This window comes from Mesocricetus auratus, unplaced genomic scaffold (genome assembly GCF_017639785.1).
Source record: "Mesocricetus auratus isolate SY011 unplaced genomic scaffold, BCM_Maur_2.0 Super-Scaffold_100676, whole genome shotgun sequence".
NCBI lineage: Eukaryota > Metazoa > Chordata > Mammalia > Rodentia > Cricetidae > Mesocricetus > Mesocricetus auratus.
In genome coordinates, this window is record NW_024429266.1 from 115,752,661 (window position 1) to 115,776,607 (window position 23,947).

Genomic DNA, 23,947 nt, shown 5'->3' on the forward strand with positions numbered 1-23,947 from the left:
AATAAGTGAAGACTTTACAAAAGCTGTAGTTTCTGTGGGAGAGGCTGGGTTTGGATTTGAAACCGAGAAAGCTCAGCAATGGCTGCTCTCTGTGGAGTTACCACCCTGTCTTAGTAAGGCGCAAGGTGTTTACTAGTTCACTCTACAGCCAGTTGGGAACAGGGGTTAGGAGCTGGCTTTTTCTCAACAGGGCTTCTGAGAGAAAATATTCATTTCTCATCCGTCCTCTTTGCACCTTTCCCCCAGTATCTGTCTCATTCGGATATTACCACAACGGCTTTTACATATTACATATGTAAAGATAATTAGGTTATGCAGATGGTAGTGGCACACTCCTTTAATTCCTACATTTGTGAGGCAGAAGCAGGAGGATCTCTGTGAGTTCAAGGCCAGCCTACACTACAGAATGAGTTCCAGGACAGCCAGCGCTACACAGAGAAACCCTGCCTTGAACCAACCCCAAAATAATAGTAATGATGATAATAAACAATAATAATGTTACTAGTATGTTCCAGCAGCTTCTTCTCAAGCCTGCCTGGAGGAAGAATTACTGTAGTCTGGATTTCTGTGAAGGTGCAAACTTGTCAGTGGAAATATTACACATGTGAACCTACCCCTTGTCAGATGTGATCCTTAATTTCTGTTGTCAGCTTGATTAAGAGACATCTGGCGGTGGTCGGGAGAGAAGGATCATTAGCTAAGCGCACGCACTGCTCTTGCACAGGACCTGGGCTCAGTTCCCAGCTTCCATTTGTTGACTCACAACCATCCTGACCTCCAGTTCCCAGGCATTCAACTCTTCTCACCTCTCCAGGCATACGTATGTTCACATACATGTACGCAGGCGAAACACTCACGGAAAGAAAATAAACCCCAAAAGAAAGAGCAAGAAAAGAGTCACCTAGGACACGCCTTTGGTATGTCTTGAGTGTTGTGTCCAGGGAGTCCCAACAAAGGTGGGGAAAGGTGGCATCTAGAGTGGAGTCTCAGATGGAATTAACGTTGTTTGGTGGCCCCTGCCTGCGATCTCATACTCCAGAGGCAGAGACAGGAGGATTGCTGCAAGTCTGAGGTCAGCCTGATCTGTATAGTGAGTTTCAGGCCAGCTAGGGCTGCATAGCTGCACAGTAGTAAGGATGGAACATAGGATCTCATATATGCTGGGCAACACTCAATAAAATATCCCCAGCTTATGTGCACATGCCTCTTTCTCCTCCGCTTCCGTTTCCTCCCTCCCCTTCTCCCCCTTTCTTCTCCACTCCTCTCTCTTCTTATCTCCAAGATTTAGTTTGCTTTATTTACAAAAAAATTGAGACAAGGTCTCCTTATACAGTCCTGGCTGTCCTAGGACTTGTTATGTAGACCAGGCTGGTTTCAAACTCATAGAAATCCATCTGCTTCTGTCTTACAAGTGCTGGGATTAAAAGGCGTGCACCATTACATCCAGCCTATTTTACCTTCTTCTTCTTCTTCTTCTTCTTCTTCTTCTTCTTCTTCTTCTTCTTCTTCTTCTTCTTCTTCTTCTTCTTCTTCTTCTTCTTCTTCTTCTTCTCCTTCTCCTTCTCCTCCTTCTCCTTCTCCTTCTCCTTCTCTTCCTTCTCCCTCTCCCTCTCCTCCTTCTCCTTCTCCTTCTCCTTCTTCTTGGAGACAGGGTTTCTTTGTAGCCTTGGCTGTCCTGGAACTTGCTTTGTAGACCAGGCTGGCCTTGAACTCACAGAGATCCACTTGACTTTGCTCCCCACCCCCGCCCCCAATGCTGGGATCAAAGGCAGGCACCACCATGTCCGGCTTATTTTACTTTTAATCGTGTTTATATGTATATGTCTGTATGAGTGTGTGACATGTGTGTGCAGGTGTCCCCGGAGGCCAGAAGCATCAGAACTCCTGGGGCTGGAGTTACAGTTATAAGCTGCCTGATGTGAATTCTGGGAATCTACTCAGATCCTCTGAAGAGTAATATGCACTCTTAGCTGCTGAGTTCTCCCAGCCCCCTTCCATCCAGCTCTCTTTTCTTACCTTTAATTTTGAGACACTGTCTCACTAAGATGCCCGAGCTGGCCTTGAACTCGTTCTGGAGCCAGTGAGCCCTGCAGCCTTCCTGCTTCAGCCTCCCAGTAGCTGCGGTTGTAGGCCATTAGCTTTTTGCAGTGCTGGGAATCCAACCCAGGGCCTCACCAACTGTAAGCAAGTGATCCATCATGGAGGTACAACCCGAATCCCTTGCTTCCATTATTGCTTTGTCCACAAAGCGTAAGCATACTATATTCTCATCGGTAGTGGAGGCTCAACTCCCACAGGCTGAGAACTTTGTCTTATATGTTGTACTAGTGAGAAATTACTCCTGGTATCACAAAGCCTAAAATAAGGGTGTGGCGTGCTATCCATTGGTACACAAATACACAGGGTACACTTAGCATTTGCAAGGTTCTGGGTTTGGTTTACAGAACCAAAGGTCAACCATCCAAGCATAGAAAATGAATCTAAAATAATCATGGTATCTTAGTTACTGTTCTGTTGCTGTGAAGAGACACAAGGCACCTTATAAAAGAAAGCATTAGCTGGGGGCTTGCTCATAGTTTCAGAGAGTTGGCCACACCCATCATGGCAGAGCGTGTGGTGGCAGACAGGCAGGCATGATCCTGAAGCAGCGGCTAAGGATTAGCATCCTGACCCACATGCAGAGAAAGAGAGAGGGACTGGCCCTGGGCATAGGCTTCTGAAACCTCAAACTCCACCCCCACCAGTGACACAGCTCTGCCAATAAGGCCACACCTCCTAATCCTTCCTAAACAGCCCACCAATATGTAACCAAACACTCAAATATATGAGCCTATGGGGGCCATTCTCATTCTAACCACCATACATGGCTTAAAAAGAAATAGCAGGTTAGATTTCCCACCCAGAATTCTAAGCAGGGGTCTGGGCCTGGTGGCAAGCTCCTAATGGCAAGGATGCAGACTGTCTCCGTCCTACAGCTCTGTCTGTGTAACGTCAGGTTGTCAGTGGACAAGCTCCAGGCAGCAGGACAACAGAGTGATAAAGACTGACCGTGGGCTCAGATGAAGGAAGAAACTCTTTCCTTATGACCAAAGAGACCAGGGAAACAGCCAAGTGTTGTTTAGCATCCCAGAGGCTCAGGGTTCCATAACTGGGTGACCAGGACAGAAAGGAGCACAGAGTAGGGACTCAGAAAATGTGGCATAGATCGAGTTAAGCTTAACTATCCTTAAGAGAGCTTCTGAGAACTCCACTGTGTTCCCAGTCTTTAACCCTCCTCCCACCCACTCCTATAACTCTGGTTAAGTATTAATGGATCACTAAGTCCCAAGTTAGCAATGCCTTGAAATATGGTTCCTCCCAGGAGCGTGTTCACTGTAATATGCAGAAGAGAACCATTACAAGTCCAAAGGTTAGAAACTGCGATGACACTCAGTGTTTCGCTGTGGCTGTCTGCCTCTGCTTCCATCAGTCACTGGTTGAAGGTTATGTTTTCCAGACTCTCTGGCAGTGGAATTGTCCCCTGATCCATGTCTAAAATCCATATTTGAGAGAGTACATACCATGTTTGTCTTTTTGTGACCAGGTTACCTCACTCAGGATGGTTTCTTCTAGTGCCGTCCATTTGCCTGCAAATTTCAGGATTCCATTGTTTTTTTCCGCTGACTAGTACTCCATTGTGTAAATGTACCACATTTTCTCTATTGAGGGGCATCTAGGTTGCTTCCAGGTTCTGGCTATTACAAATAATGGATCCAGACCTCCTGAATGTGGGTGTCAGTGAGGAGGCCTAGGCAAACTATGGGGCCTTGGGTAGTAGATGAGTATTTATCCCTGGCATACAAATGGACTTTGGGTACCCATTCCACAATGAGGGATGCTCTCTCAGACTGGACACATGGGGGAGGACCTAGGCCCTGCCTTGGATGAAATGACAGACTCTGGATACCTCCCATGGAGGTCCTCACCCTCCCTAGGGAAAGGAGAGGGGATTGGGGGAGGGGGTTAGGTTGGTGGGAGGGCCTGGAAGGAGGGGAGGTAGAGGGAGCTGGAATTGACATGTGAAGCAACCTTGTTTCTAATTTAAATTTAAAAGTAAAAACAAAAAAAAAACTGCAACAACCTGTAGTAGGGCTCCGTGGGGGCTAACAGCTACGCAGAGATGGCAAAACAGATTTCTGCTGCTCCATTTCCAGGGAAGTTGAAGTGTCTAAGGTTATGTGATGTGACCAGGTCAGTACTGGAGCCGGGTCTTGTCTGGGTTTGAGTATATGCTGTTCCCGGTGGTGTATTTCCTCCATGGGTTGAGTTTTGCTGCATTCGTCTCCCTTTTATCCTACAAGCACACATTAGGGAATTGGCATGCCATCATGGCAATAACGTTTATTGAGTCTTAATATGTGTTAGGATATCTTCTGGGTGTTTTATATGCGCCAGCTCATTTGCGCGTTACTGGCACCATTTTATAGATGAGGAAGCAGAGGTTGAAACACTTTAAGACTCTTCTCGGTACCGCACAGCTGGTAAAGGGAGTGGCAAAGCTGGAACTAGAATGCAGGCTGACGCCTTCAAGCTTTTGTTTTCACTCGTTAGTCTAGATTTCCACTAGACGGTCACTAACAGAGCAGCAGCTGCACTCTTGAGTCCCACTGGTAGTCACCATGAAGGGAAAGGACACATTCCGCGGGGTTATTTCACGGGCCTCATTCCCCATCATGCTCACTGCCGCTTCTCACTTAGGGCCATGTTGAGGAGTGAGTCTAGGGTAAGGTAGAGTAACAGCATCAGGAGGCCAGCAGGGGAGGGCATGCACGGGAACTTGCGCTCACATAGGACCCACTCTGGGCCACTCTTCACTCTTTGCCATCTCATTAAATCTTCAGGACAGCCCCAGAGGCAGGCCTCTTATTTTCTCATTTGACAGCTGCATTTTAGATTTATCGTCTTGCAGCTTTGGGTGGTCCAAGGTCACTGGCTGGTAAGTGCCGTAGCTGAAGTTCAAGCTCAGGTCTGGTTTGCAAATGCATCCTCTTGCCATGTCATGAATCTCTCTGAAGTACAGAAACCTTGGCTAGTCAGGTTAGAGAAAACTGCTTCTCATCAATTCTGTGTTCAACGCAGCCACAGCCAGCTTCCCAGCTTCTTAGCCGTCCCAGGGACCTGTCTCTCTTCCTGAGCTAAGTCCCGGCCTTACTCTATTTAAGACCAGTTCCTCTGCTGGATCAGAGGCCTTACAATCTATATCCATGTAAAAAGTGGATTTGTGCCAGGTGGTGGTGGTGCAAGCCTTTGATCCCAGTACTCAGGAGGCAGAGACCGGTAGGTCTCTAAGATCGAGGAGGTCAACCTGGTCTACAGGGCGAGTTCCAGGACAGCCAGAGCTACACTGAGAAACTCTGTCTTGGAAAAACAAGACCAAAATAAGACAAAACAAAAAAGAAGATGGATTTGTGGCTATTGGAAGTATTTGTAGCTTATAAGCAAAGGGTTCCTGAGAATCTCCCACTTCCTGTCTGTGGGACTTCAGGCAAATGGGTTAATGTGTTCACACTTTGCTTTTCTCATTTGTTAAGTGGGGAGTGGGGAGGCCCATCACGCTCTCTGAAAGTTGTTGTAATATTTAAGTGACAGCATGCAGGGCTGGAAGCAATTGTTTTAGAGTCAGGTTCGGTTCCTAGATCCTACGTGGCTGTCACAATCATCTGTAACTCCAGTCCTAGGGAATTTGATGCTATTTTCTGACCTCCATGGGTACCAGGTGTGCACATTGTGCACAGATATGCATACAGGCAAACCCTCATACACATACAAAATAAATTAAAAATAAAAACAAAATAATATAAATGAGAGTGTGCAAACTATGTTCTAAGTTGAGAGCCAAGACATGACCTTTGCTCTTTCCATTGTCTCTGTCTGCAGTAGAGGGGCTGGTCTAATAAAGACAAAATTGCTCTGCTTTTGGAGTGAATCTGGTTCCTCCATTGCCAAAGGGCTGTATTTAGCATTGAAATCATGACTCAATGGGGCCACTGAAACCTGCACTCCAGTCCTTCCCTCAGAGCCTAGCTCCAGAGCAGAGTTAATCTGGAACTTGAGCTCCTTTTGGCCCTTTCCATGGCTATTATTTTTTTGTAACAATGGCATTTCTTTCCTTTTCCGATTCTTTCCAAGAACAGTAAGGTCAACTCCAAGATAATTAGGAGAGCATTCCAAAGTTGATCTGTTGCCAATAATGGAAGTTATAAAACAACTTCAGGTCAATGGAAAAAGCCCTGGTTTGTAGAGTGCTTGCTTCACAGTGTATACTTTCAATTGTTAGCATTATGCGACTGTCTGCCTCTCTTTCCACTTGAACTCATGTGTGCCTGTGTGCATGCATTTGTGTGTGTGTGTGTGCACGCGCGCGTGCATGCATGCGTATATTAGTATTGTTAGGTTTTAAGGATGGGGTAGGGATCAAGAATAACTCCACATTCATTCTGTAGAACCCTCTGAAAAACTTTTTGTTCCCTGAGACTTTGTTCCATGTCATGGCTGTGAGAAGAAGTTGAGTAAGATTCCTGACCTGTCCACATCTTGACTTCTCAAATTGGTCACTGAGAAGAACAACTAATTCTCTACTTTCCTGCTTCACTAGAGACCTGGGGGAGGAACAAAGAAAATATAGGCAGCGAAGACAGCCTGCACATCTAAAGAATAGATGAATGAAGCTGGGTGTGATAGAGCATGTCTTTAATCACAGCATACAGAAGGCAAAGGCAGGCCGGTCTCTGCGTTCGAAGTTAGTCTGGTTTACACAGTGAGTTCTAGAATAGCTAGGGATATACAGAGAAACCCTGTCTCAAAAAAAAAAAACTGGAGAGACAGAGACAGAGAGACACAGAGACATACAGAGAGACAGAGATGATCAGGCTGTGTGTGGTGGCATATACTTAGACTCCCAGCACTTAGGAGGTAGAGGCAGAAGGATCAGGAGTTCAAGACCCATCTGGGCTACATGAGACATGAGATCTTGTCTTAAAAAAAAAAAAGCCGGGCGGTGGTGGCACACACCTTTAATCCCAGCACTCGGGAGGCAGAGGCAGGCAGATCTCTGTGAGTTCGAGGCCAGGCTGGACCGACAGCCTCCAAAACAATACAGAGAAACCCTGTCTCATAAAACCAAAAAAAAAAAAAAAAAAAAAAAAAAGAAAGGAAAGAAGGGAAGAAGGCAGGAAGGGAGAGAGGAAGGAAGGAAGGAAAATGCTAGGTATTGATATGACGATACATGGAGCTAGGTATAGTGATGAATGCCTATGATCTTACCACTCAGCAAGCCAAGGCAGGAGGACAGTGAATTTGAGATGCCAGATTAGACAACACAGCAAGACCCTGCTTCCAAGCTGGAGAGATGGCTCAGTGGGTAAATGTTCTTGCAGCCAGGGCTGCTGACCTGAGTTCAGTTCCTGGGACCCACATGGCGGAAGGAGAGAACTCATGAAAGTTGTTGTTCAACCTTCATACGTGCACTGTAGAGTATGCACTCACACTACATAAATAAATGCAATAGAAAGAATGCAACAGCCACAGAAAAGGAGGACTTGGGTGGTACCTATTAAAATAAAATAAAGACAGCTAGGCAGTGGTGGTGCACACTTTTAAGCCCAGCACTTGGGAGGCAGAGACAAGTGGATCTCTGTAAGTTTGAGGCTAGCCTGGTGTATAAAGTGAGTTCCAGGACAGCCATGGCTATTTCACAGAAAGATTCTGTTAAAAAAACAAAAACAAGCCGGGCAGTGGTGGCGCACGCCTTTAATCCCAGCACTAGGGGGCAGAGGCAGGCGGATCTCTGTGAGTTCGAGGCCAGGCTGGACCGACTGCCTCCAAAACAATACAGAGAAACCCTGTCTCATAAAACAAAAAATAAAAATAAAAAACAAAACAAAAACAAAAATAAATAGATAAATAAAAGAAAAAAGGACAGATGTCAGAAAGCATAACAGTGTCTCTCAAATTGCCATTAGCTGGGTGATTCTTGAGCAGGTGTTTAATCCCTCTGGGACTATTTTATTTTCTTTTTTGGGGGGGCTATTTCTTTACTTGTAAAGAGGGAATACAAAATAGATGTTAGAATTTTCTTTCTTTCTTTTTTGTTTGTTTTTGTTTTTCAAGACTGGTTCTGTCTGTGTAACCTTGACTGTCCTGGAACTCACTCTGTAGATCAGGCTGGCCTTAAACTCAGATATATACTTGCTTCTGCCTCCTGAGTGCTGGGAATAAAGGTGCCACCACTGCCCAGGCAATTTAGAAATTTCTATTTAACAAGTCTTTTGTAACAACTGGAATAGTAGTGGAGAAAATTCTACATGAATATGACAGATGCCCCAACTGTTAGGGTTCTTTAATGAAATTATTAGTTTTTGTTTTTTGCTTATAGTTTTTTTCCTGTATGTCTCTATGTGTTGCGTGCCTGGTGCCTGTGGAGGTTAGGAAAGAGCATCAGATCCCCTGGAACAGATGGTACAATGTACCACACGGTGCTGGGAATAGAAACCTGCTTCTCTGACAGAGCAGCCCAGTGCTCTTAGTCACAGAACCATCTCTCTATGACTGTTTTTATTTTTTAAGACAGGTTCTCACTATGCCACCGTGGTTTCCCTGTGGAACTTGCTATGTAGATCAGGCTGGTCTTAAGCTTGCAAAGATCTTCCTGTCTCTGCCTCTGGGGTTCTGGGTCTACAGTTGTGCACTACTATGCCCATCTTGTTTTTTGTTTTGTTCTCTTTTTTTTTTTTTTTTGAGACAAGATCTTACTGTGTAGCTCTGGATGGTCTGGAACTCATTGGTCTCAAGTTGGCCTCAAACTCAAAGATATCTGCCTCCAAGTTTTGGGAATAAGGGCATGTGCCATCATTCTGGTCCAGTGTGTGTGTGTGTGTGTGTGTGTGTGTGTGTGTGTGTGTGTGTGTGTGTATGTGTGTATGTATGTATGTATGTATACAGTATTCTGTCTGAATGTTTGCCTGCAGGCCAGAAGAGGGCATCAGATCTCATTATAGATGGCTGTAAGTCACCATGTGGTTGCCAGGAATTGAACACAGGACCTCTGGAAGAGCAGTCAATGCTCTTAACCTCTGAGCCATCTCTCCAGCCCTCTGGTTTAGTTTTGTTATTGTTATTGTTATTTGATTTCTAAACTGAACCCAGAAGCATATACATGCTAAACTTGCTTTCTGCCAAAACCTAACTTCTATCCCTGCTGTGATTCATACTGCTCCTTGTAACCCCTGTGAAGGCCAGTGCTTTTGAGAGCGAAGGCCCATAGAGGCAAGCTGAGTTGATGTCAAGAAGAAGGAGGAGCCTGGCCAATGGTATTATTCCCTGGGATTCAGCTCTTACCTCTGCTGTTCACTGGTTGTGTGCTCTTGAGCAAGCATTTAACCCCTCTTTGACTTAGCTCCCTCATCTGTTTAATGGGTACGATGACAACTGTAGTAATCTATGGGAGTTGTGGGGATTGAATGGCTTATGAACACAGCACCTAGTGTAGTACCCAGTGCTCAGAAGGCATAGATATTCTTTATTCTTGGGTCATCTTGGTAGTCCCTTAGGCCCACGGTACCTAATTTATAAAACTCACTGTACTTATAACTTATCAAATTACAGCTTAAAGTGTGTTTAGAAAAGTCTGACAATGAGAGAGCATATATACACACATCTATATATAAATGCCTCAGCTTTTTAGGGCTCTTCTAAGGATGTTTGATTTTAGCCTAAATTAACATGTTAATATATTCCCGAAGGAAAGTCCTTATATAGGGTGCGGGTAAAGCTCAGCAGTGAATCCATGGGCTCATCTCCAGTAAAGGGTGGAGAGCTGAATGACATCTTTGTTGTTGCTATTTTGATGGTGAACTATGACCCCCTGTAGACTAGAATGACCATGGACTCGTTATGTATGTATGTACATATATTTAACTTTTATCGTGTTTTTATTTTTAAATTTGAGTTTATGTGTGTGGATATTTTTCAGGTATGGATATCTGTACATCACATACATGCCCAATGTCCGCAAAGGTCCGAAGAGGGCATCAGATCCCTTGGAATTGGAGTTACAGCAGACTGTGAGCTTCTGTGTGGGTGCTGGGACTAGAACCCAGTTCTCCAGAAGAGCAGCCAGGCCTCCCAATATCTGAGTCATCTATCCAGTCCCTCACTGGTATCCTCCTGTCTCTGCCTCCTGAGTTTCTGGGGTTGTAGGCATACGCTGCCATGTCCAGGTTACACCATGCTGGTCGTGGAACCAAGGGCTGAATGCCTGCTAGGCATGCATACTACTAACTCAGTTGCATCTCCAGCCTAGGTGTCTTTGTGTAACCCAAGCCTAAGATGAGGCAGGCAAGAGATACTTGCAGGGCCATGCCTCGCTAGGGAAACCTATTTCTGTACCCTATCATTCCTTGTCCCTGGTTACACCCAAGGCCCTTACTCTCTGTTCTGTTTGTGTAAAGAGCTACTTAAAGGTGATTACAAATACGGCAAATGCAGTTTTACATGCATATAAGTCTGCACGACTTTTAAGGTACTCTTTAAAGGCCCATTTCAGGCAAAAGAACCGCAGAAATGATGAGACCCACGGGGTATTAGTTTTTAATCTTGAATGTGCACCGTGATCACTCGAGGGTCTTGTTGAAACCCATTCTAAGAATTTCTGATTTAGTAGATCTCACAGTGGAGTTCTCAGATGCTGTGGAGACCACACTTCAAGAGCACTGTCTGGAGGAATCTGAGAACGATTTGTCCGTGGACCCCAGGAAAAGACTTGTAGGCAAAGCAACATCAGGGTCTCCACAGTCTGGGCTGGGTGAGTCGCATTAAGTGGAACCATGCATGTTGGGAACCTGACTGGACTGACTATATTGGCTGACCAGAAAAATTTATGAAATTATTTCTTTCTATCCCGTGATTCAGTCCTTATGGGGGGCGGGGGCGTGGTTCTTCTCTGGTTCTCAAATGGCTGCAGAGGAGGTAAGGTGGCTTCCTAAGAGACCTACATCCAGTTCCCCAACTGTGATTAGCTACTGGTCCAAGGAACTGAGATTGTGTGGGCGGAGACCTCGCCTCCAGTCTCCCCAGGAGCCCAACCCGAGGGCGAGCACACCTGTGTGAGGCTTACTAAGGCGCCAAGAACAACCGACCTTTAGCAATGAAGAATTTGGGTGCCTGTAGTGGCAGAGTCCTGGGATCTGAGCCAGGGAGGATGATGCTGCGACAAGATGCGACTTCCGCCTCTGGCGATCGGCAGTGGGGGGCGCACCAAGACAGCAGTTCGAGAGCCGTGCTTTGTCACCGGGGGAGCGAGGGGCGGAGGACGCAGGATGGGACATCGAAGACCGGATGACTGGCTGTCAGCTTGAAAGGGACACTCAGGCGATTGTGTGGCTGTGGTGGTGAACGGAAGGGACATAGACGCCGTAGCGAGCTAAACTGTATATTACACACACTGCTCTCCTGGCCTGCAGCGCTTGTTTTCTGAGCTGACAATACCTCTACGCCTTCCTAGCCGCCACAAGCTTTGTTCCACTCTGGGTGTCCCGCGGACACGGCAGTCTCCAATACTCACCGCCAGATTCCGGAGCGCACAGTCCTTCCACGTCGCGGCGCCCTGCGGGGTTTCTGCCTTCTTGGGCTTTAGCTTTTTGTTTGTTTGTTTTTCTGTAGTCGGATCTTATGACTCTAACCCTAACAGACACAGCCTCCCTGTCAATTCCGGAAGAGTGGCCCTTGCCCAGATATTTCAATACCCAAAGCAATTTGACTGTCTGGGTGTTAGAGGATGTAATGGGGTCACAGGTCCGGAGGCGCAGGGCCAATTTCCGAACGAAAAATCTGGCCTTTGGAAGCTCCTCGACGTGAGTTAAAAATCCTTCACTTCTCACTTCTAGGTGTGTGTCCCTGAGCGAGTTGTCAGTCTCTCTGAGACCACTTTCCCTATGCTCATAGGCATTGTGAGGCTGAATAGCTGCATGAACTCATCTGGGCAGGGAGGGGACTTTATGAAAGTCAGCTTCAAGAACCTCAAAACCAAACAAAAGACCTTAGAGACCAATTGGGCTAGCCAGCCTGGGCAGAGTAAGGGGGGCAGGGTGAGTGTGCCCCGCCCCCTCGAAATTTCTGGTGCATCTCCTGTCAGGGACAAAGGGTAGGGAGAATGGGATGGATGTCACCATCCTTCCAGGCCAAGAATCCAGAGAAAACAGAGACCAGCACTCTGGTCTGGTCTGATCATTCAGGGTCAACGGGGTCATTTCTGTTCCTTGTATTCTAAAGCGGTCCTGGTACCACAGTGGTCTTTCTTTGACACATTATCAGTGGATGGAGTGAACACGGGGAAGGCACTTATTGGGGAAGTTAAAGCTGACTCTTAAGTCCTTCAGCAAGAGGAGAGGGCTAGCCTTTGGACACAACGTTAGAAAGCAGAGCAAGCACTGGGTATGGTGCACATGCATCAAGTCCCAGAGGCAGAGGCAGGAGACTCACCCAATTTGAGGCCAGCCTCAACTGGACTGCAGAACTTACCGTTCTATCAGCCTGGGCTGCACAGCCAGACCCTTATCTCACCCTCTTCCCCCTCTGTGAAGTGTAAAGCGGCAGTCCTGGTGGCCAAGTGACTGATTAGCCTAGGCAAAGCCCTGGGTTCTAGCTGCAGAGTCACAAAATAAAACCCAAACCAACAAAAGCAGAGACACTCCTCCCTAGGCTGGGAAAGGAAGTCCTGGAGTAATATAGTGATGTGGTAATAGCCAGGTGGTCCCAAGCTCACTTGTCTTTATCTCAATAGCAGGTCATCCAGAGTCAAGTCCTGTCTTTTAGGGAAGCCCCAGCCAGGGCCAGAACCTAGAGATTTTCAGTGGAGGATGTGCACAGGCTAGCTCAGTGCATAAACAGGCCTGACCAGCCACTTAGGTTTTGCCCCTTGGGCCAGGAAATCAGGACAGTTTGAAGGAGGAAGCTGATATGTAAGGAAAGAACCCAGGCAAACATATATCCCCCAAAATGGACCAGGTCATTCTTCTTGGAGTATGGTAGCTCTAAGGGGCTTATGGGAGGGGAGAGAAATCCCAGAAACCAGAGGCCAATTTCAGGACCTCTGTGAATTTTCTAGGAAAAAGGCTGCCCTGTCTAAGGGGCTATAATTTCCAAGGAGTTAAATGTGTCAGGGTGGTTGGCTGGGCATGGTGACATCACACATGCCTGTAAGTCTAGTGCCCTGGCAGGCAGAGGAGGATGGTGCCTGTGGGATAGAGCTAGGCTGGTGGGTTTCTGGTTGCCCTGTGTGACTATGGCCTTGCCTCTTGGGAGCAGCACTCAGAGTTGATTGCAAAGGTCTGAAGGGTTGCCTTAATTTCGTTCAAAGTGAGTTTCTACCTTCAGGTCCCAAAGACCTGCTTGGCCACAGTGGTCATTTTCTCCTCCAGGCCCTTGCTCAGTCTTCACCCAGCTGACATTCCCTATCCTGCAGAGGGAGTATTTCCAAATGTTTTACAGCTTTTTTTCCCCTTTACTCCTCTAAGGTCCAAGCGGGGCAGCCAGGGTTTCATTGTTCTACCTTCTTTCTGAGTTCGTTTACGAATGAGGTGGGAGAGAAAAGACCCCGGGAAAAACCACATGCCGACATTAAAGGATGAAAGCCTAAAAGCCAGTGCCTGGCACTGTACAGAGAGGCCAGGGCCTCAAGCATGCCAGACAAGTGTTCTGCCACACAGAAATACCCCAGCCTCAGAAACTTGCTTTGAGGGGAGTAGCACCCTCTTACTCATACATGCACTTCCTTCCTCTCTGTTTGGGTTTCTCAGCCGCAAGCCAGGGATAATTCATGCTGTCTCCCCCAAAGCCTGCTGAGGCTAGAAAACACAAACCCACAAGAAAAACTTAGAGCAGTGACTGATCTTACCATGGGGCTCTTGGTCCTCCCGGGGAAACATGTATGATGGGGAGGGGTGGCATCATTGTGGCCGGAACCTTTTCTCCAAGGAGGAGGAGCTCTTGAGGGCAGGAAGGATGCTCTGAGGACATACACCTCGCTAGACTGTAGAAAGGCTTGTGGGGGCCAGGCCATGGTGGCACACGCCTTTAATTCTAGCACTCAGGAGGCAGAGGCAGGCAGATCTCTAGGTTTGAGGCCAACCTGGTCTACAAAGCGAGTTCCAGGACAGCCAGGACTGTTACACAGAGAAACCCTGTCTCAAAAAACCAAAACCAAACCAAACCAACAGGCTGTGGGTTATTACCTCAATGAGGTGATGTGAGGGATTTCCCCAATGACAGGCAAGAAGACAAGGGAGGAACCTGGGCCTGACTAGTCATGCCCTGGCCATTTGTTAGGATTACTGGTCACCCTACAACTGAGGGAGGAAAGTCTATCAGAGCCCTTTAATGAACTCTTATGTAGATGAAAAGAGATATGAATGTCAGCTAGCTTTGTAATAATAGCAAGTCTCACCAGGCAGTGGTTGGTTCATATCTTTAATCCCAGCACTCAGGAGGCAGAGGCAGGTGGATCTCTGTGAGTTTGAGGCCAGCCTGGTCTACAAGAGCTAGTTCCAGGACAACCAGGGCTACACAGAAAAACCCTGTCTCGAAAAACACAACAAAACAAAGAAGAAAGAAAAAAGGAAGGAAGGAAGGAAGAAGGAAGGAAGAAGGAAGGAAGGAAGAAGGAAGGAAGGAAGGGTTTCAGAACAGTGGTGACCTAAGAGGCCATGCCACTTCTGTTAGGACAAGGCAGGGAGCTATCTTCGCCTTAAACTTTCTTGCTTGGAAGGGAGCAAACTGCATGGGGCCCATCCTGGCTTTGTCTAAAGGGAGGGAGGGGGTTAGCATCAGCTTAGAAAGGGCCTCAGGTGTCAGTCCTTTGGTGATCTGCTCCAGACTGCAGTCCCCTCAGAGTGGGGAATATGAACCTCTAGGCAGACAGCGGAAGAACAGGGCCGGGAAGATCTAGAAGACAAGGTGCAGAGGGAGAAAAGGCAGGACTGGATGCCTTTGGGGCTCGTGAGAGGCATCAGGCACTGGGGACCAGGAAGCACCCAGATCCTCGTCCCAGAAACTGGAACAGTGTCACTTGTGCCCTTTACATCAGGAGACCCAGAGGCAGCGTGCTTGTCCAAACCCGACTTCAGAAGCCTCCAGTTCAACCTTCTAAAGAGGAGACATCTGTGCTGCCCACTGCTGCTCTCCACTGCCTCCAGCTCCCTTAGCAGCCCCACCCCACGCCCTGGCCCAGGACAGGGTGGAAGACGGTAGGGGATGGTTCAGCTTTTGTCTCTGGGCCATAGAAATCCGAATCCCTGTAGTTTGAATTCCGTGAATCTTGTTCCTCGGGAGAAGTTCCCCCAAGGGGCACCACTCAGTGACTCTGGGTTCCGAAAGAGGCCTGGACAGCTGTGGGGCTGCCTGATAGACACTCCCACTGCTGGCCCATCTAGCTGCGGAGATCAAGCTTCACAGAAACTTCTAGGGAAACTGCCACAGCTTGGAAGGTCACCGAGGACCAGGACAGCTGGGCAACCTTTACTATTTAAAAGGATGTTCTCTTTGTTCTTGTGTTTGACCGAAGAAAAGTTAATTGTTTTTTTCCTTTGCCGGCAGGAAGCAGCCGCTCCAGCTCCAGCTTCCCGGACTTTCGCCCTTTGCCTTCCATCAGGTGCAAGCTTGCCGCAGAGTCGGCGCTCCCGTCTTCGAAGGTGCTCCGGACGGCTCAGGACCGCTGCCGACCGCGCCTCATGGGCCTCGGGTCACCCAGGCAGCCCCCACAGCAGCCAACGCCTGTTTGGAGCCGAGTTTTCAAGCAAGGCGAAGCTGTTTCCGTGGATCCACGCGTCTGGTGGCAGAAGCCGATTCCTTTTGAAACGACCGGTGTGACTTATCTCCCGTTGCCTCCCCAGGATTCCCATCCACCCTCTACCACTTCTAGCCGCGGCGGAAGCCAAGCCTGCAGCTTTTGAAGTTCAGAGAATTTCAATCCGCAAGGAGCTGGCGGCACCCGCTCTGGTCGTCCCAGCGGGGGAAAAGACGGCAAATCGGCAGGGCTGCAGGGAAAGGAACGCTGTAGGCTGCAGTTCCCCCCCCGCTTCTTCGTTTTCGAAGGGTTACCCTGCTTCACGCACTATCAGAATTTTCCTTCTTTCTTCCACTATGCACCACATAACCTTCATAAGACAACGACAGTGACGGTCAAAACACACCTCCCATGAAGGGGAAAACAAAAACAAAAATATAAGACAACACCAAACCAAACAACCCTTCTCCGGCACCCTCTTTTCATCTTTTGTGAAAAAAATCCCATCTCTCTCCATTTGACATCGGCCAACTGCTGATTTTAGAAGTGACATTTAGTTGGGTATCTTTTTTTTTTTTTCTGTAAGCATCGGGGTGGGCCGGGCCGGGGGAGGGGAATTCAATAGGGACCAAAAAACTAAATAAACGGAGGCTGCTTTTAAAAGGAGGGCTGAAGTCCTGGAGAGGAATGGGGGTGGGCCGAGAAGGGACGGCCCTGAAGCTCAGATCTGGAGCCGAGAGGAGGCTGCCGCCTTCTGAGAGTCTGAGCCCCCCCTCCTGAGGATGTAAGGGGAAGCCCTGCTCCACCAGGCTGACCCAGGAAGGAGACTAAGTGGCACCCCTTGATCTCACAACTCCGCTCTGCTTTCATCTCCAGGGAAAATGCTGAGTAAAACAGGATCAAACATTGAACATTCCCATTGAATGCAAAGCTGGAGGCGGGGCAGGGAAGCCCAGAGTCACTTTCGGGACCAGCCTCCCTCTGAGGGGGAGGGCAGTGAGGTGTGTGTGAGAAGGTGGCTTGTTCATTGGGGGTGGGGGGTGGGAGGGTGGGCAGGGAGGGTAGGTGTCACCCAGGCGCAGCACTGGAAGATTTTTGATGCTGCCGCAGTTGCACAATGCCCAGACAGACACAGACAGCCGAGAGAGCAAGCGGGGTGCTCCTGTAGGTTCTGGATGCAGCGAGGAAGCCATGATAAGCGGAATTGATGGGTACCTCCTCAGGGCAGAAGGTCCTGGGACCCACTGTTCCCGACCACCCGCATCATTGCTCTTGACCCAGATTTCTGGGCTAGAGGTGCTCAGCAAATGATGGACTTGGGACTCATAAGGAATGGACATATCTACGTGGACAGCACCCTCCACGCTCCTCTGCCCTTGTCCCCTAGGCAAGCTTAACAAACGTTTGCGGCATCAGGACAGAAGTGGGCAGAGGAGTGAGGATAGGTTTGTCTTTCTGAGCCTCTTGCTTCCTCCTTCATTTCCATAACCCCAAGTTAGAAAGGCTGACAGAGGAAGGGTGAGAGAGAATGAGAAAAGGTAAAACAGATGACAAAGAGGAAGTTGTAGAAACTTTCTTAGAAGCTGGGGCTTTGCCTATTGGCAGAGAGGAGGAGCCGTTCTTTGTAGCTAGGTGGGCAGGCGGCTTACTAGCTCACCGGTGGAGGCTGTTGCAGGAGAGAAAGAGAGAGAGAGAGGGAGAGAAAGAGAGAGAGAGAGAGAGAGAGAGAGAGAGAGAGAGAGAGAGAGAGAGAGAGAGAGAGAGAGAGAGAGAGAGAGAGAGAGAGAGAGAGAGAGAGAGAGAGAGAGAGAGAAGCTCAATCCAGAAGGTGTTCAACTCCCGCCCTCAAAGGTGAATCAGACCCAGCCCATGTGCCAGGCTCCCCAGGAGAGTCTATTCTCTCTCCCAAACATCAAGTCCCAGAATTCCACAGCCCCAGCTCCTAGGAGTTTATCTCTTCTCTTCAAAGGATTTCCCCAGCCCCTGATCTCCTGTTTTGTTTTGTTTTGTTTTGTTTTCAGGACATTTCAACGACTTTCTCCTTTACCAGAGCCCAGGAGAAGACCTTACAAGTTCAAACCCTACCAATGCCACTTGCTACACATTCCATTCTATCCACAACTACCCTAAAACCTCCAGTGAAGGTCAGCACCTTCTCCTACCTGGGGTCCTTCAGTGCCACCAGAGCGGGGCCCCTGATTGTCATTTAGAACAAATGGTTTGTGTCAGAATGCGTTGTCTCTGGACAAATATCTAAAACACAGGCAGGAAAAGAAAGACCACTCAGACCTTTTCCCCACCTGACATACCTGAAACGAGCCCGGAGAACGGCAGAACCGAAGGACGTTTTCTTCTATGACTAGCCGACCCGAAGTCAGGTCAGGCCATCTGGACAGGGAGAGAAAATTAACAGCAACAACAGCAAACCATCCAACATTTCGAATTTAAGCCAGGTTATCTGGGTAGGGAGAGATTTTATTTTTCTTAAATCATGAAGTACTGAGTCAGCACCCAAGGCGGGGTTTTCAAAGAGGGGAAAAGATCTCCTGGCTCTTGCGGAAGAAAAATAAGCATTGGTTCTCAGAAAGGAGACAGGAGGGAGGAAAGCAGGCTCAAGCTCTCCAGACAACTTGGGGAGGGGTACGTTTTTCAGTAGCTTGTAAAAAAATTTTTTTTGAAATCAGCTTGAAGGACAGGCGGTTGCATCAGAGCTCAGAGAACCCGGGTTTGTAAGCAGCTTCTAAAGAGCATCTATGGATTCTTCCATTAGTGCTAGATCAAGACACCAAGCTAAGAAAATAGAAGTCAAACAACAATAAAATAAAATTTCAAAGCGTTTTCAGTTACCGAGTCCCGCTGCCCCTGGTGGAACTCGCTGCGCGCCTTAAGCGCTCCCTTTTCTGCCTGCGGAATTCCATTTGCATCCTCTCTGCCTGGGTGTCTCCCTTTCTCAGTGTGTGTGTCTCTCTGTTTTCACACTCTCCTCCCCATTCGAGCGAGGCCCACACCTGGCGCATCACTGCCGAGCCATTAGCTGCGGGTCTCCTTTCATCTTCGCTGTGGCAGACGTTCCTATTTATCCACTTGCGTTCGCCGAGTGGCGTCACCAGCGGTACTGTAATGACGATTGCAGCAGGAGGATGACAGCTTAGAAAGAAGAGGGCAATGGGGCTTCCTCCCAGAGGCGGTGCGGCACAGAGGAGCGCTCGCATCACAAGGTGACCCTAGTTCCCCACTGCCATCTTCGGTGGTAGCCGTCGACATCGCGCTGGGGCTCCTCGGCGGCGCCCGCCTAGTCTCCCGGCTTCTTTAGCTCCTTTTCTCAGCCAAGATCCCAAGGAGCCTGGGGTTAGGAGCTTACTTGGGGGCTTCCCCCCTCCCCCATCCGGAGACCCCGGGGATGGAGAGCCGAAAGGACATGGTTATGTTTCTGGATGGGGGTCAGCTCGGCACTCTGGTTGGTAAGAGGGTCTCTAATTTGTCCGAAGCCGTGAGCAGCCCGCTGCCTGAACCGCCGGAGAAGATGGTGCCCCACGGTTGCCTGAGCCCGCGAGCCGGCCCTCCGACTGCCCGGGAGCGTGGTGGGGGAGGCCCGGAGGAGGAGCCGGTCGATGGACTAGCAGGCAGTGGTGCAGGGCTGGGCGCCGAGCCACGGGCTGCTGGAGCGGCCGTGCTTGGCCCGGGACCCCCAGTCCCCTCTGCGGACAGCCTGTCTGGCCAAGGGCAACCCAGTAGCTCAGACACCGAATCGGATTTCTATGAAGAAATCGAGGTGAGCTGCACCCCGGACTGCGCCACCGGGAACGCCGAGTACCAGCACAGCAAAGGTAGCCACCTTGCCCCTCCGCTCCCCGGTCCGCCCACTGCGCCCACACTTTACTTCATCTCCGGGCAGGTGGAAGATACTCCTTTCCCTTGGGGCGGGATGGCTGCGGTGGGGTGGGGGTGGGGGCACCTGAACAACTGTTTTGCTTTCTGCACTTTGGTAATGTGTGTGGGGTCTCTTGCGTTATGGCATTGGTGGGAACGAGAGTGACAGCTGTGCCTGGACGTAGGTCAGGGTCGACCCAAGTCCTGGGCTTGGGGCATCCAAAACGCACCCCCCTCCACCAGCGTTTTGTGGGAATGATTCAGCTGAGCCGGGAAGACACCTTCCATCGGGTAGGGCAAGATCAAACGCTAGTCCCGGCAGTTTGCGGCTGGAGGGGTGGAAGGCGCATGGAGGCGCGGAAGCCCAGAGTATATAAAGGACCGTAAAACCGTGGCGGGCTCTAGTCTCCAGAGTGCTGCAGCCCTCCGACCAGTTTGCACGTCGGTCAGAGGTCCAAATTACCTTGTCACTTCCCGGGGCTGGCGGCGCCAGGTCGGAAATGGTCCCAATGGTCTAATTGCCTTTGGTCTCCGGTTGCATTTGAAAAGGCGGGGATTGGACCCTCCCCCTCCCCCTTTCCCTCAGTCTTACTTCTCCACCCAAAGGAAAAGCAGCTGCAGGGGGCTAGAGCCCCACCCTTCTCTGGGGTGGGTCTAAGGGGTTGGTACTTTAACTACAGAACTCCTTCTCACCAGGGGCTAATGGGAGTGGGGGTGGATAGCTATGAAGGGAGTCTCTCTATACCAACAATATCCACTCCTAGGAATGAAAAACTGGGAGCCCATCAGCAGACACACCTCCACAAAGCCGTGGGAACGGGTGGGAAAGGCTTGCACCTACATCTCAGTGATGGCAGCCAAGGCCACCTTGTTGAGCAATTCACCCCCCTCCTACCATCACATTGTCTGCTTAGGCCCATTCTATACCATACCATGTCCTCACAACCTGTACTCAACATGCCACTCCTGCAGTATATGCAACCCAACGCATTCTCACACCTGTGCTGGAATCCTGGCACACACCCAAGAGCAAGGAAGCTCACTGCCTGGCCAACAGTCTCCAGCGCACTAACCGCCAGAGTTCAGAGTGTTCCAGCACATCCATGGCCATCCCTGCCAACACCAGCAGAGCTCAGGGAGTATGCTATGCCCTTTGCAGTGCCCAGCCGCAAGAGGAAAGGAGATTGGGAGCTTTTAAGGCCCAGCATGCCTTAGGTCCAGGTCTTCCAAACAGCCACTTTAAGCCTGGCCCAAACCCTTTCTGTTCTAATCACCCAACACTTCCTGTCTGCCCGAAGCTTCCAGAGCACCCCAATCAGTGACTTTAGGTACCTTAAGGGTTCTCCTAACATCCCTCCTCCAGCCTAAAGCCAGCATTGTTTGTGTCTGTGTGGTGTCTCTACATGTGCACCTGTGTGCTCTGGGATCCCGTGCAGGGTCAGGCTCCGATGCACTGGGCGGCAGTCCTAACGGTGGCAGCGAGGTCCCCAAGAGCAACGGTGGCAGCGGCGGCAGCGGCTCACAAGGCACCCTGGCCTGCAGCGCCAGTGACCAGATGCGACGATACCGCACTGCCTTCACCCGGGAACAGATTGCACGGCTGGAGAAAGAGTTTTACAGGGAGAACTACGTGTCAAGGCCGAGGAGATGCGAGTTGGCAGCAGCTCTAAACCTTCCCGAAACTACCATCAAGGTATGCTGGGTTAGGACGCTCGGGGTGGGCATATACCTGAGTTAGCAGGAAGGAAATGCCAACCGCTTATCTCCTGGGTTACAGCTGGGGTGACTGGGCCTGGGGTCTCCAATCTGGGACGTGCAGAGTTGTCCCTCGACAGTCCCTAGACAGCTACTGCTGCCACGAGGTGATTCCATCCATTTCCTAGGCAAATAGACTACAGAGGCAGGCTGTGAGTGACAAGGCAGTGTCTCAAAGGACAGGGACGAAGTGGGCCATAAATCTGGGGAAAATGCCTTTTACCTCCTCAGACCAAGCGAGGCAGGCCCTACTTCTTGCACCCGTCGCTCGCGGTGGGCACGGGCGAGTGGGTCCCCAGTTCTCCTTCTGAGGACTTCGGTCTGGGATGGCGGTGGGTGGGTGGCCTGCTCTTGTTCAGCTGGAGTTGGTTTTGGCTCTTCCCTGCCCTGTGGGTATTGCTTCCTCACACCCACCCCAAGTGGTGCCTGGGCCTCGCGCAGTCACCGGGGCCCCCTCCTCTCCTCTCCTCAGGTGTGGTTTCAGAACAGACGCATGAAGGACAAGCGTCAGCGCCTGGCCATGACGTGGCCGCACCCGGCGGACCCTGCCTTCTACACGTACATGATGAGCCACGCGGCGGCCGCGGGCGGCCTGCCCTACCCCTTCCCGTCGCACCTGCCCCTGCCCTACTACTCGCCCGTGGGCCTGGGCGCAGCTTCTGCGGCCTCGGCTGCCGCTTCGCCCTTCAGCGGCCCACTGCGCCCCCTTGACACGTTCCGCGTGCTGTCGCAGCCCTACCCGAGACCCGAACTGCTGTGCGCCTTCCGCCACCCGCCGCTGTACCCCGGCCCAGCGCACGGACTGGGTGCCTCGGCCGGTGGCCCCTGCTCCTGCCTTGCCTGCCACAGCGGCCCGGCCAACGGGCTGGCACCGCGGGCCGCCGCAGCCTCGGACTTCACTTGTGCCTCCTCCCGCTCGGACTCCTTCCTCACGTTCGCCCCCTCCGTGCTCAGCAAGGCCTCCTCGGTGGCGTTGGACCAGAGAGAGGAGGTGCCCCTCACCAGATAAGGGGTCGCCCTCGGGCTGCCGGCTGCAGGACACCATGGGGTGGAGGGGGGGCCTTCGGGACTCCTCCAGCGTCCCACCTGCCACCCGTCTTCCCAAATGCAGAGGGGCAAAGGGAGGGCACCACAAAGGACTCGGCCTAGAGGATCCAGGAGCCCCTGGAGGTGGCAGTGGCCATCGCTGCTTGGGAGCAGGAATAGGGTGGGAAGGCAGAGGTTGTGAGAGCTTCCTCTGGGGAGGCCGGTGTTTGCCATTCTCCACCAAAACCACAACCCTGTTAGAGGCGGAGGCCTTGGTTTAGCAGCTAAACAAAATTCAGCAGCAACAACCCCCACCCCATACCCTTCACCTGGGCCCCCCACTCTCCCGTCAAGGGCAAACGTTAAGAAGGGAAATCGCTGTCTCTTGAAACAAAATGCTGTGTATGCAGAGCAGGTAGAGATTAATCTTCACCAGCTTTTCCAAAGCATGGCAGGGGGCTTGTTGATGGCAACATACCAGCCATTTAGGGGAGAGATGATTTACTGCTAGAGAGAATCTTGCCCCTTGGCAAGGAACCTGGGGCTGTTTCACCTTCCTAGAGCCTCGATTGCACGCATCTTTCCGGTTCTAGCCCCGAACAGACGCTGACCTCTTTCCGCATTCCTGGCTTTGTGACATCTCTCAACTTGCAGCTCCAGCCTTCTCCCTTTCTGCTTCACATTGGCAGGGAAGCTGCGGGGTCTCCAGGGTCCCTAGGCAGCTTCTGTGAGGCAAACGTCTTCTCCCTTAACCCAGCACATACCCTGATTAGCAAGTGATGTGTGAGGAGGGTTTTTGAATGTCGAATGTATGTATAATAATGATCACCGCTCTGCTGGGCCACCAAGCCCAGAGCTGAGCTGTTATAACAAGGCACCGCAGGAAGAGCTTAGGGGATGGAGACTTCTTAGGTCCTTCTCTCATTGTCTCCCCTCATTGCCACCGGGTCTTGGCTTTCAGCTGCCAGTAGAAACCTTCAGCACTCCTGGAGGACCCTGTCTCTACCCTTCACTGGGGTTTATTTGGGAGCCGCTCACGAGCTCCAGTACTCATTATTGTAGCCAGTGTTTGAGGAAAAGGATAACTTTAATCACCCAATGCAAGCTTCACCCCCACTGGGAGGGAGTGGTTCTTCCTATAGGGAATGAATTTGGTTTGGTTTGGGGTTTTCCTTTGCAGCCCAAAGAATTTGCTGTCATGATTTGTTAACCATATTGCAATAAAAGCTGAACAAGATTCCTACTTTAGCATTTAAACATAAATCTTCTTTTTTGGGTAGCAGGGAGCACATTTGCTACCTTTGAATTGCTAATTTAGCTACCACGGACACGGATAGGGAAAGAATAAAAGAGATGGACTCAAAAAAGGGTCTCCTAAGTCCCTGTTGGATATTGGCAAGCTCCATATAGACATTGCTGGAAGATGGAGGGCTGTCTTGGGTGTATGTTTGGTTTGTTCTGGGAATATTTGGAACTTGG

General features: G+C 50.1%; 1 protein-coding gene across 1 annotated transcript; it reads left to right on the forward strand.

Moving 5' to 3' along the window:
• The first annotated feature begins 18,965 nt into the window (after positions 1–18,965).
• On the forward strand, positions 18,966–23,705 carry Evx1 (even-skipped homeobox 1). The gene is made up of 3 exons (XM_005085869.3): positions 18,966–19,644; positions 21,124–21,380; positions 21,915–23,705. The coding sequence occupies exons 1-3, from the start codon at positions 19,218–19,220 to the stop codon at positions 22,449–22,451; spliced, it is 1,221 nt and encodes a 406-aa protein (XP_005085926.1). The 5' UTR covers positions 18,966–19,217; the 3' UTR covers positions 22,452–23,705.
• Positions 23,706–23,947: the final 242 nt, after the last annotated feature.